Below are 13,343 nucleotides of genomic sequence, written 5' to 3' on the forward strand. Positions count from 1 at the left end.
GGCAGTGGGTCTTGAGGAGGTTATGTTGTGTGCAGATTATCGTGGACAATTGGTCAGTAAGGGATTGTGTGGTGTGAAGGTTATCATGGGCAACGGGGCAGTAGGGGGTTGTGAGATGTGCAGTTTATCATGGGTAATGGGGCAGTAAGAGGTTGTGTAGTGTGCAAGTTATCACGGGCAATCTGCCTGTAAACGGTTATGTTGTGTGCAAATTTTCGTGGGAAATTGGTCAGTAGAGGTTTGTGTGGTGTGCAGGTTATCATGAGCAATGGGGCAGTGGGGGGTTATGTGATGTGTAGGTTATCGTGTGCAATGGGTCTGAAGGCGGTTATGTTGTGTGCAGATTATGGAGGACAATTGGTCAGTAGAGGTTTGTGTGGTGTGCAGGTTATCATGGGCAATGGGGCAGTAGGGGGTTGGGTGATGTGTAGGTCATCATGTGCAATGGGTCTGAAGGCGGTTATGTTATGTGCAGATTATGGAGGACAATTGGTCAGTAGAGGTTTGTGTGGTGTCAGGTTATCATGGGCAATGGGGCAGTAGGGGGTTGTGTGATGTACAGTTTATCATGGGCAATGGGTCTGAGTCAGTAGGGGTTGTATTGTGTGCTCGTATCATGTGCAATGGGTCAGTAGGGGTTTGTGTGGTGTGCAGGTTATCGCGGGCAATGGGTCAGTAGGGGTTTGTGTGGTGTGCAGGTTATCGTGGGCAATGGGTCAGTAGGGGGCTGTGTGATGTGCAGATTGTCATCTGGGAATGACCTGTAAGGGATTTAAAGGGGTTGTTTCATAGGCCATGGGTTTGCAATACACAAATTATCCCAATTGTGTATTCTACTACACGTTTTACTCGCCACTTCGTGCGTTTTGATTGTTTCCACAATTAGACAAGCAAAGGGAGAAGACTCGTCCCCAAATCTCCCTGTGACGGCTCTGGGTTTGAAGTTATGTCCCCGTCTTCCCTGCTAGCATCAAAGGCAGAGCTTCTGCACCGCCCCACTCCCAGCACTGGAGGGGTGGATGCAGTGTGGTTGCCATGGCAACGTGGCATTGGTGCTGTCCCCTCTAGAAATTGCCTCCCAGCCCTTGCTTCCGCCCCTGCTGCCAGCCGCCCCCTTGATTGGCCACCGCCGCCTCTTTATGCAAATGCCTCGCGCGCCTAGACGAAGAGGGCCAGCAGGCTGACGTCACCAGGCCCAGGACGGAGCAGCGGCTGGAGACATAGAAGAAAGAAAGAGGGGAAGAAAGAAAGAGGGGAAGGCAGCAGGACGGGGGGCACGAGTGAGGACGTTCCCACCCCGACAGAAAGGACGGGAGCCGGGCGGGAGGCCGTGCAAGGAGCCGTCCTCGCTAGGGCGGTGCTGAACATGGCCACGGTGGCCAACGGAGAGCTGCCTCACTTCAGCACCGCGGCCAGCTCCCCGCGCCGGCCGGGCACCATCCCCATGAAGGACCAAGATGCCATCAAGCTCTTCGTGGGCCAGATCCCCCGCAACCTGGAGGAGAAGGACCTGAAGCCGCTCTTCGAGGAGTTTGGCAAAATCTACGAGCTGACGGTGCTGAAGGACAGGTTCACCGGCATGCACAAAGGTGGGTGTTCCCGACCGCCCCACCCCACACATGCACTGTGCAGGCGGGCACCAGAAACAATGGGACGCTGGCGGGGTGGGTGGCATGGGCGCAGACTGCCCGAGTCTCCTGGAACTCAAGGGAGTCTCCCTGCTTGAGATGACTAACTCCCTCCCCTTTCCCCTCACTGGTGATGTGGAGAAATTAATGCACGCACGTACATCACCCGGGAAAACTGGTCATTAAAATCTCCCCCTTGCCAATGCCTCATGTCTCCCCCGAAACAGAAACAAGCACGGGCGATGGCATGCACAATCTTTCCTGAGTAAATACATTATATTGGTGAGATGATAAGCGTTCGACCACACGCCTCAAACCTTTTTGTGTAACTTGCTCTGCCCGTAGAGAGGAGAAATACTGCTCTGAAGGTTTCAATCTATAGGTAGGAAGGTAGACAAAGGCAGGCTGGCACCCTTCAGCTGCTGTGAGCTCTGTGCAGATGGGGCATCTTTTCGGGCGAAGGGTCCTTATTGCGCAAACGATCTGGGGAAGCAATGCACCCTTTGATACGTCTCTTGCCATTTCAGCTTGGCTGGCAATGCCTTTCACGGGTTACCGTGGCTCTTGAGCACTGGCACTGGTTGTGAACTAGCAGCTGGGGGGAAAGTGTGAGTGGTTGTTTGAAGCAGCTTCTTGTTATAACGTGCACCCCCTGTTCATCAGTGAAGCGCTCATGAATAAACCTGTCTGCTGAAATGACTGTTAAGCGCTCCTTTCTCCCCGGGGTCTTCAACTCGTGCTTCCGTCTAATGCTGTTTGCGGGTGCATGCATGCTGTCAGCGGGAATCACGCCTGGCTGCCTGATTGCAGGCCGGGGGACCATTAAGTGCCGCTGGAAGGGACCCAAGGCGCGGCTCATCCCGTGACAGGCGCGTGCCATTCTCAGGGTTACAAGTGACCTGTGTGCGCGTGCATGTCTCCATATAGCCGTGGGCGGCTGGCACAAATGCGCGTCTGCCTGTTTAGGCATACGCATGCTTCAATATGCACGTCGGGCGTGTTTATGCATAATGCCCCGGGCGTGTTTGCTGTTTATTCATTTTTAGGCGCGTAGACGTGCATGGAGGTTGCTGATGAACGCCGGGGTTGATTGTTTGTTTAAATGACGTGGTAGGCAGTAGGTGGGTTTCGTTGTTCATATGCACATATGTAGCTGGCAGCATAGTTAAGTGCTCCCCTCAGACACCTGTGCTCAGCCTGCAGGACACAAGTTTCAATACTCGGGGGATGGGACCATAATGCTTAACGTATAAGAGTTACTCTAATCAGTGTTCAGTTTGCACACGAGAAGACCCCATCAACAATTGAAAGGACTTTAAGCGTGTTTTCCGCCGGTGTTCACTATCAAGGCTTCGCAATGTACGCTGTCACCGAGCATAGCCACTGAACCTGTGGGCACCCAGCAACCCCTCCAATCCTGAAGCCGGTCAGATAGCACAGCGAGCTAAGCGCTCGCCCCTGATACCTGTGTGCAGCCTGCTGTGGCAGGTTCGAGTCCTGGCAGGATCAACTCAGCCTTTCATTATTCTGAGGTTGATAAAATGAGTACCACTCTGTGGGATAATAATGTCTTCTGTTATTTGAGCGCTCTGAGACCTATGGGTGTGTAGCGCTATATAAGAAATAAATTATTATTATTAAACCCAGTAACCCAAAGTGCATATGCCCCTACATATACCCACAATTAGCACTTTCAAATGAAAGAACCAGCGCACAGGACTCAGGTCCATAAAAGGAAAGGACACTGACGTGGTCGTAAAACAGATACACTGTCAACACTGACGGGGATCACGAAGCACGTAAAAATAGCCAGTGATTGAGTGTGTGGTCAAACGTTATTGATGGAGCAACCCTCCTGTCCTCATCTCAATCTGAATCTTTTTCAATATTGTTCTTTATCTCTTGCAACAAAAAAAGGGGGGGGTCTACCACTGGTAAATTTGAATATTGAATTGATCATAATTTAGATCAGATTCACCTGGGGGTGGGGATTTTGCATTCATTGTCCCGCTTACCGCCATCGATCGCCAAAAATACTCTCTGCAAACTTATGAAATTGAATATTTTTCATTTGTTATTATCATTTCTAGCTTATGCTATTATTGTTGCTAGTTTATGGTGCCCCATCGACCACTTAATGCCTAGGGTTCCCTACACACGTTTCACACTTTGCCTCTTGCAAACCGACTATCCAGCACTCACACAAGTGTGCATTCTAGCCCAGCCTTGATGAGGACCAGCACTAGGTCGAAACACGTATTGGCTTGTGGGCCAATGTGCATATGGCTTGCGGGCAAAAGTGTGTATATCTCTAGCTTATGAAGAGGCTTGAGAAATACGCAACTGGTGGTCAATGTATGGACTGCGCTATTAATGGTACTAGAGCCATGTAACAAGGACATATGGATGATGTCATATTTTTGACTTATGAATGATGGGATATGTAAACAATATCTTTTCAGATGACTATCCTGTGAATATCAAATGAACGTATAACTCTTGTCATTAAAACCAAGATAGTAGATGTACCTTTGATCTGCTGTCTCAAGTATAAGGTTGATATCAGCAACTACAATCTTATCAGTGCTTCCTGCACTTTGCGTAGACCAGCGCATGGTGTAAGGTGTATTATAGAACTTAACATACTTTATATTAGTGGGACTAAATGCATGCAAATAAAGGATCATTTTGTGGCGGTGCCATAGCGCATTTGAGCTTTATCACATGCCTTGAACACAATGGACTGGAACGTAGCGTCACGCCAGTGCACACCTCTGGCATCAACCATCCAGCACACAACTTACAAATGCACCTACATCTACTTAACCCCAAACATCTCAGGCCTGCAATCATGCAGGAGTGAGTGGTAAACACAAGCAAGAAATCCCAGCCCCCATACATAGCCTGCACTGATCCCCATAAGCACTTATCTCACAGCCTGCCTCAGTAGCGCTTAGCAACAGCAGCCTCCGAGTGCTAGTTCAGAGCATCCTTCCGACCCCATCCTACACCTTCATGTCCCAACACCCAGGCAATCCACATCCAAGGACCCACGCATAGCCTGCACTGACCACCATAAGCGCTTATCCCACAGCCTGCCTCTGTAGAGCTTAGCAACAGCAAGCTCTGGCGGCGAGATCAGAGCACCCTTCTGACCCCACCCTGCACCTTCAAGTCCCAAACACCCAGGTAATCCACGTCCAAGGGCCCACGTATAGCCTGCACTGATCACCATAAGCGCTTATCCCACAGCCTGCCTCAGTAGCGCTTAGCAACAGCAAGCTCTGGGGGCGAGATCAGAGCACCCTTCTGACCCCACCCTGCACCTTCAAGTCCCAAACACCCAGGTAATCCACGTCCAAGGGCCCACGTATAGCCTGCACTGATCACCATAAGCACTTATCTCACAGCCTGACTCAGTAGCGCTTAGATACAGCAAGGTCTTGGGCTGAGATCAGAGCACCCTTCCGACCCCATCATGCTCATTCAAGCCCCAACACCCTGGCAAGCCACATCCAAGGACCCACGAATTTGGACACCAGACCTTGGTCTATTGGTACATGAGTTCTTCCAGCGAATAGACCTCCGGGCAAGGATACTGCACTGCAAATTCACACCAATGGCTGCTGAGCGCTATAAAAAGCCCTTTTGACATGGACATGTTTCTCCACCACCATCAATTTTACATATACATTGTATGCATAAGTAGAGAGCATAATGTAATATCCACATTACCGCATAGTGATGGAAATGGGTGTGCATGCTAGACACAGAAGCGAACCGTGCCCCCACTCATGCACTGTGTCCCATGCGAACTCTGGTAGTTAAAGTAATGTTCAATTTAACATGTATTGGAATTGAGATGCTGATATGTGGCACCGTCAGACATCGGGGCTGTTGCCTCCCCTGATCCAGAGGCGGCGTAGCGGAATGGACCGCTGTGTGAGTGTACCACGTGGTATCCGCTGACACCACGTGTGTCTTTGTGCACCATTACACTGGCTGTTTGTACATGCGTTACCATGTGAGCACCCCCCAGAACGTCCATACACCTATGAGCTGCTCATGATTGACTGCATGTGCCGTGCACCAGGCTTCTCCACACAGCCCTCGGCAATGCACCACCCCGTGCATGATGGCACTGGTACAAGTAAGAGGTTGTGCTGAGCCTTTTTTGATTTCATGGCCTTCTTGTCGTGCCAGGTAATAATGTCCCCATGCATAATGTCGCCGGGAAAAGCCATTGGTGACATTATTATATGGGGATGGGTTGCAGGGATGTCCCCTGCTACCCTTTTAAAAAAATGCAGGGGTTGCCGGGGTGTCCACCGCATGCTCAATGTAATAATGTCTCTGCAATAAACAGCAACATTTTTGTCAGGAGACATTTTTGCGGGGACATTGTTACATGGAACCCTTTATTTTCACCTATTGGAATCTTGAAAGGGGCACCTTCCTGTTTCCAGCGTAATGCAATATTTCCTATAATAAAATCAACACAGCTTTAGAGAAAACATGATATTTTACCAATACCTTGACAATGGTATTTCTATTGCCTATCCATGGTTGTCTTAGCACAAATGCACACTGCACTAAGTTATGGCTCATTTCCAAGCACCCTCTCTTCTCCGCTAAGGATATGTTGCAGCTAGTCTGTTCTGCCTCTATGTTCTCATTTTTTCCAAAGTATACTGGAAGAGGGAAACCCTTTCAGACCTGCTTGAGTTTTAGTGCTTGGCAATTTAACCAAAATCCTAGCCGAGTACGTAAAAATCAAATTGATATAGAGGTTTGCCAGTTTGCACTCATTCTGGAAAAGTGCCTTAGGCAGTCTAGGCCTATGGCATGAGCAGAAAGCAGCCGCCTCAGGCTGAGTGGAACCAAGACCGTGGACGTCTTGGAAGGCCTTAGGCACCTGCTCCATAACCTCTCATTTCCTGGCTCCACAAACAATTAAACATCTCCCTGAACCAAGAGCGCTTTCTACCTGCTAAATCAATTGACTTGGGCTCTTCCGCACTTGGCGCCTGAGCGCCATGCTTCAGTAACACGCACCCTTATGGGAGTCACGACGAGTTCTACATCAGCTGAGCCTGGTGCAGAAGTCACAGGGAAAGGCAGCCCAGCCCAGGACTACAAGTAAGACCCACCTAGACTTTGGGAACACTCCACCTCACCTACAAGGGCTCAGCTGCACTGCCCCACTCTCTTACCTGTTCATCCACACCGCCACCAGCTCATCCCTCTAGGACACATGGAGGGGTGGCCAGTGCCACCAAACGCTGGACATGCTTCCTCTTTCACATGAGGTACCCCCTGCCCCACTTCCAATCGGAAAAGCACTCAAACCCTGGCTTTTTCTGAACTCAAGAAGTCCTCAATTGGTCGCTCGGTTGTCAAGTCATACTGCGTTGCGGACGGACCAAGGTCCACCACTGTGTTTCTAGTTGATGAAATGACAGCTTGTAACCACAAGCGGCACAATGTGGCCGTGAGTTTCATAGCACATGTGGTGCCTGTGAAGCAGATGCAAAACAAATGTACACTCAGAAGATTGACTCTATGCTAAGGGTGCTACAAGCAACATGAATTCAATCAAGATAAAATATGCAAGAGCACCCTGACTTATGGTGTACGTCTAAGCCTTAGAGAAACGCACATGTCAGAGATAACATAAAGCTGTTGAGATAGTTTGCAACACCTGATTTCTCTTGCATTTCTCTCTCTCCTTCTTAAAGAAAGTTATGGTGGGTTTAAACAGGCTTGAAAAAAAACCTTTAACCTGAAATGTGAAAATGGGATAGTCCATTTGAGCCAAGTCACACATTCCACAATTCCACCGAGTAGCCATCTCTGGAAGTGAAGTTCACCTCTAGTTCTGCGCTACATCAGCAAGGCATTTGGGTATGAAAATTAGCCCAAATGCAGACCCCCTTTTCTCCAGGAAATTGTCTTTGTCTTAGAAGCCAGGGTTACTTTATGCATAGCTTAATATATATTTATATATATATATATATTACATGGACGCGGTAGCGTCCATGTAGTTATGGTTAAGTTGGTGTTTCCATAGGAAGAGCATTTTTTGGGCGGCTTATAACCTCGCTCCCTCTGGACGAAGCCTCACCACACTTTGCAAAAAAAAGTATATGGCCCACTCTGAATTTGTTTGCAAAATTTGGAGAGGTTTGGTGCGGGGGGGGGGGGCAAAGTTATAGGGGGGGTCCCAAAACTTTTGTTTTTTCCCATAGACATAATGGGAAAAAAAATTGCGCACGCCTACAGCCCAAACGCTGGACGGATTTACACCAAATTTGCGGCAGGAGCGGGGGCAAGGTCCCAAATGCATGCTTTTTTTGGTGTAAATCCATCCAGTAGTTTTTTTAAAATGACCAAAATGTAAGGCAAAGTGCCCTGATTGGCCCTGATTGGCTGAGCGGCTTGCGTGATATCTGCGACATGCGACGTGTTCGCTGATTGGACGGCGTGGTGCGTGAAGCACGTCAGATTTTCTGTGGCGCCCGCCATCTTGCATTCGCGGATGACCGCGGACAGCGCGGTGAAACTTGGATTAAAATTTTTATTTAGTGGAGTGTGTTGGTGTGTAAGAGTGTTTGGGGAGGGTGGGGGAGTATGAGATAGGTTCAATGTTCTGTTTTTTTTATATGCTAGACACTTTTGTTGTGTTCGATTTGTCTGCGGGAAACACGGCTGTTCTGAAATGTTCTATATAAACTAAATGGTGGGGTGTTCTGAGGACGGAGTATGTGTCCGTTTTGTTCGCAAGCAAGCTAAAATTGAGCTAAGAACACTCGTGGTGTCCTTAAATGTTCGTACATAAACAAAGTGGGGGTGCCCTGAGGACGCTATCCGTATTGTACTCTGGCAAGTTGAATGTGTTCTAAGAACACTCGCGGTGTCCTCAAATGCTCTGATTACTTACCGGTAATCTTCATTACTCCTAGTCCTACTCTTCCTCGTCACAGTACTGACGGCCCTCCTCACCCTCCCTGTGGGGAAAGTCCCATGCTCCGGCTTGGCAATATGAAACTGAGTGATGTGGATGTGGGGGAGGAGTTATAGGAATTTAAAGAAATAGAAGAAGGTCCTGTGTCGGAGGCAGGGGCCTCATGAAGTAAGTACTGGGACGAGGAAGAGTGGACGTGGAGGTAATGTTTGCAATTAAACAAAATGGGGGTGTTCTGAGAACGCTGTTCGTATTGTTCGTTGTCAGGTTGAAAGTGTTCTAAGAACCCTCCTTATGTCCGTTGACATTACAATTTCCTATGGCCCTTCCCTGACTTTTTGTCCACTAAACAAACGATAAATCAGGCTGCTGTGCGCCGACATTATGTGATAATCCTATCACTTGCCCCATCGACCTGGCTGACATGCTTTTGCGACACTAAACCATATCTCCCGCCCCTAAGCCTGACATTATCAAAGCATTTATATTCCCCGTCTCTCTCCGTGACGGTACAGGGTGCGTAGCCAAACGCGCCCAGTCGTCTCCAGTCCTACGCGACTTTACACAGAACCCGGAAAACAACACAGATCATCTCACAACACAGCGTGCAACAATTCGGAATATGGAACTGTGATTTAAAAGCAAACAGCAAGATTGTACATTTCGTAAAGTACTTTTATTTGACATCAAATGTTTAGAGAATATTCAGCGATTTGCATTTGTCTTTGCTGTCGATCCGCAAAAGTTCATCTTGAGTCACGCGCTGTTCCTTTGTGGTACACAGGGTGTTGGTTTATGATAAAAGAAGCCCTATGGTCGCACTGATAATCGGAAGGCTGTTCCAACAACGAGGCATTAGACCACCATAATGGTTGGTATGTTGCTTCTAGCCACTAGTACCGCGTAAGGGCATATTGGTCCTTGGCGATTGTCCCATAAAATGGTGAGGGTCATGAAGTTGTTTAGAAGTAGCTGCACCTGGCAGTTAAAAAATCCGTCGGCCGCGGTCTGAAAATCGTGGCATTGACAGTACGGAAAGGACATACATGTTTTAAAAAACATAAATTAGTCTCACCAGCTGATATTCATTTTATTTATTAGGGCGTGAAACTATTTGCTAGCGAGGATAGTGCAACGGAGTATGTTAACTTATTCCCATTAACCCACCCTCTGTCCTCTGCCTTTTTCAGAGCCCTCTAAGCGACAGGGGACCAATTCGGCGGTGATAGTGCGCGGTAGAAAACACTATGCCACATTAAACGAACAAGTACAACTTAACCGGGCTTTAACGCCACGCTATTGTTATTATATTCCGGTATAAAATAATCTAAAGGGTTACTTACATTATATTGGCATTTTCCATTGTCTAAGTGTAGTGCAGTCCCAAAATACGACTCCGTCTGTGCCAACAATCTTTCTCATAGTGATATAATATATAAAAGTGGTTTCGTTTCAGAAATTTCATCCTTATCGTGTCTTACGTTTTTGCAACACTCCTTCAAAAGAAGTCTTTTAGCACGATCCCTGTCTGTCAAGGTAAAAAAACAATAGAACCTTATAGTGCGAGTCGTGGGCCTCTCCGGCACGCAAGCAAAAAATGGAAGCAGCTGACCTTCACTGTAAACGACCATAAATTCTTAGTTTGCAACATTCTGTTTTCAGCCATCTCTGAGAAATTGCTTTTTACACTCCATCTTTGTATATTGTTTGCGTGCTAATAAAAAAACTTTGTAAAGGGACGTTATGGTTCCAAGTAAAACCAAAAAAACCCTGAAATTCGCCAGTTATGGTAAGCTAAGCAACCATAACTCGCGCCACCACCGTGCACTGCTAAGACTAACACCCAGGACATCAAAGATGACATCACAAATGTCATTGATGACATCACTGATGACATCACATGTGTATGTACTTTTCATGAAATATGTGTACAAGGGATTCTTATTATAATGTTGCGAAAAAAGTGTCAAGGATCATTGTAATAAATATCATACCCTAATTAGTGCTTTGAACGATGTATTGATATAAATAGCATTCTATTATGGGGTTCTATCTAGTACACTAAGCTACTAATGCAGAAACATAGCATTGTGTGCAGCGTACAAGATGAAGGTATAATATTCGTAATGTTAATATGTTGAATAATTAAATGATAATTGTTTTCTTAATAGATTTTTGTGTACTGTGAAATATGTAATAAGTAGCTAATAAAACCCATGTATTACATAATTGCATTACTATAGAGAAAACAGAAAGAGACAAGAACACATACCAATATACATATACATAGGGTAAATAGCAGCTTTGCCACAGAGAAATCATCATTTATTTGCTTGAAAATAATGCTGTCTTTAAAGCTTGTGTCATCCCCTATGTATATGTTTCATATGATGTGACTGGACTCTAAGGGAATTACTATAAGAACCTACTTGTAGGATATGTCTACAAATAAAATAAAATTTTAGTTTCTGACTGTTACTGAAGAAAACCATGTGGCCTAGATATGTCAGCAAAAGAAAAAAGAGTGAGCCAGAAGAACACTCGCGGTGTCCTGAAATGTTCGTACATAAAGAAAATGGGGGAGTTCTGAGGACGTCGTCCGTATTGTTCGCTGGCAAGTTGCATGTGTTATAAGAACACTCGCGGTGTCCTGAAATGTTTAAAAATAAACAAAATGGGGGTGTTCTGGGGACGTTCTCCGTATTGTGTGACTGCTTATCTGTATGCAATGAGGGAATGGCACAGAGAATGAAGTGGAAATGGTAGAAGGGCTGTCCAAAAGTTACGTGGTCCGCGGACACCGCGGCTGTCCGTGGACAGGGCGTGCTACATCTGGGGTTTTCCAGCAAATCCAGTATGGAAAGAAGACTGTAGGGATCAGCCAATCAGATGTTGAGGTTGTGGATTTGTGTTGAAAGAGACTGTGTGTAGTGAAGATGGCAGAAGTGGAGAAAGTCAGGGTGTTGGTGCTCGGAGATATGTTTGTGCATGGTTTACAACAGTATGCTCAATGCAGGCATGTTGCAAAGAATTTTGATGTTAAAAGAGTGGAGGTCGTGTGGAGCACTATGCCTGATTGCAATGTACAGGGAATTGTACAAGTTTGTGAAGATATGGGCAGGATCAACAGTCCCCATGTGGTAGTTTTGCACTATGGTGCTTTCCGTTTGGGCTATGTCAGTGCCCCTACGTTGTTGGCAGATTTGGAACACTTGGTTCAAGCAGTAATGAACATCCTTCCAAATGCCAAAGTATTTTTTTCTGGATTACTACCTAGGGCAATATGGGACAATAGTTCAGTTTTTTGTCCTCAGCAAAACAATGCTAGGTGTGTAATCAACCGAGGCATGTGTTGAGCTGGTATGTTCTTCTGTAATAATGAGAATATTGATTCCAGTAATGCTGTTTATTTTAAAGAAGATGGCATTTCCTTTTTCTTTTATGAGAAATGCCATGCTGTTTTGGAATGTAAGGGTTGCTTTGTGGAAGGTTATGTGAAGATTTTAGGAGTAAAGTAAGAAAAAAAGAAGAAAAAAAATACAAAATAACAGGTGTCTGTCAAGCATCTGCAAAAACCCCCCCAAAAAACGGCTCTTTTCAGAGCCAACCTCAAAGGGGAAATGGGGCACACTATTTAAATTTACATTCACCACGCTTAGATTTTCGATATGTCCGCGGACATGGCGGTAGTCCGCGGACATCGAAATCACTAGCTAGGGGTTCAGTATGTTCTATGTTACATGTATTTAAAGTCAGGGATATTATGGTTAAGTTGTGCTACTAAAAACCTATGAAATTCAGTAAAAAAAACTTTGTTAAAGGGACGTTATGGTTAAGTTGCGCTACTAAAAACCTATGAAATTCAGTGAAAAAACGTTGTGAGAGGGACGTTATGGTTCAAAGTAAAACCGAAAAACCACTGAAATTCGGCAGTTATGGTAAGATAAGCAGCCATAACTCGCGCCACCTTGCACTGCTAACACTAACACCCAGGACATCAAAGATGACATCACAAATGTCATTGATGACATCACTGATGACATCACATGTGCATTTACTTTTCATAAAAAACTCTGTACAAGGGATTCTTATAATGCTGACCCAAAACTGTCAAGGATCATTGGGATAAATATCATGAGCTAATTAGTGCATTAAGCAATGCATTGATATAAATAGCATTCTATTATGAAGTTCTATCCAGTATACTAAGCTACTCATGCAGAAACATAGGCAGTGTGTGCAGCATACATGATGAAGGTGCCATATTCATAATCTTGCCATGTTGAATAGTGAAATGATAACTGCTTTCTTATTAGAGTTTTGCGTACTGTGAAACATGTAATAAGTAGATAATAAAACCCACTTAATACATAATTATTACAGACAAAACACAAAGAGACAACACCACATACAAATATGAGTATATACAGGGACAGTGAAGTAAACAAAAAAGCAGAAGTAGTAGCAGAAAGAGTTCATGACCTAACTGATTGTCTTTATGCAGAGAAACTATTGCTCTGTTTCAAAGCTGCTACTTACCATATGTATGTGTATCACATGATGTGACTGCACCCAAAGGAAAGGAGAGTGAGTATAATGTATACAAATATGAGCATATACAGGGAAGGTAGAGTAATAAAATAAAACTATGAGAAAGTGCTGATAACCCTAATGATTATCTTCATGCACATAAAGGATTGCTCTCTTTCAAGCCTGTGTCTTCCGCTATGTATATGTTTCATATGATGTGA

General features: G+C 45.7%; 1 protein-coding gene across 18 annotated transcripts in view; it reads left to right on the plus strand.

Moving 5' to 3' along the window:
- The first annotated feature begins 1,091 nt into the window (after window positions 1-1,091).
- The window catches only part of CELF6 (CUGBP Elav-like family member 6), a 582,701-nt gene continuing 570,449 nt past the window's right edge, over window positions 1,092-13,343 (plus strand). For 4 of the 18 annotated variants that reach the window (XM_069624628.1, XM_069624635.1, XM_069624625.1 and 1 more), the window contains exon 1: window positions 1,099-1,589. In XM_069624628.1, coding sequence (XP_069480729.1) covers window positions 1,367-1,589 — 223 coding nt within the window. In that variant the 5' untranslated portion in view covers window positions 1,099-1,366. Of the gene's footprint in view, window positions 1,590-13,343 lie in introns of all 18 variants that reach the window. The other 14 variants (XM_069624629.1, XM_069624627.1, XM_069624634.1 and 11 more) reach the window with 8 other exon arrangements.

The sequence above is a fragment of the Ambystoma mexicanum genome, chromosome 11 (assembly GCF_040938575.1).
Source record: "Ambystoma mexicanum isolate Mex_15411 chromosome 11, UKY_AmexF1_1, whole genome shotgun sequence".
NCBI classification, from domain to species: Eukaryota; Metazoa; Chordata; class Amphibia; order Caudata; family Ambystomatidae; genus Ambystoma; species Ambystoma mexicanum.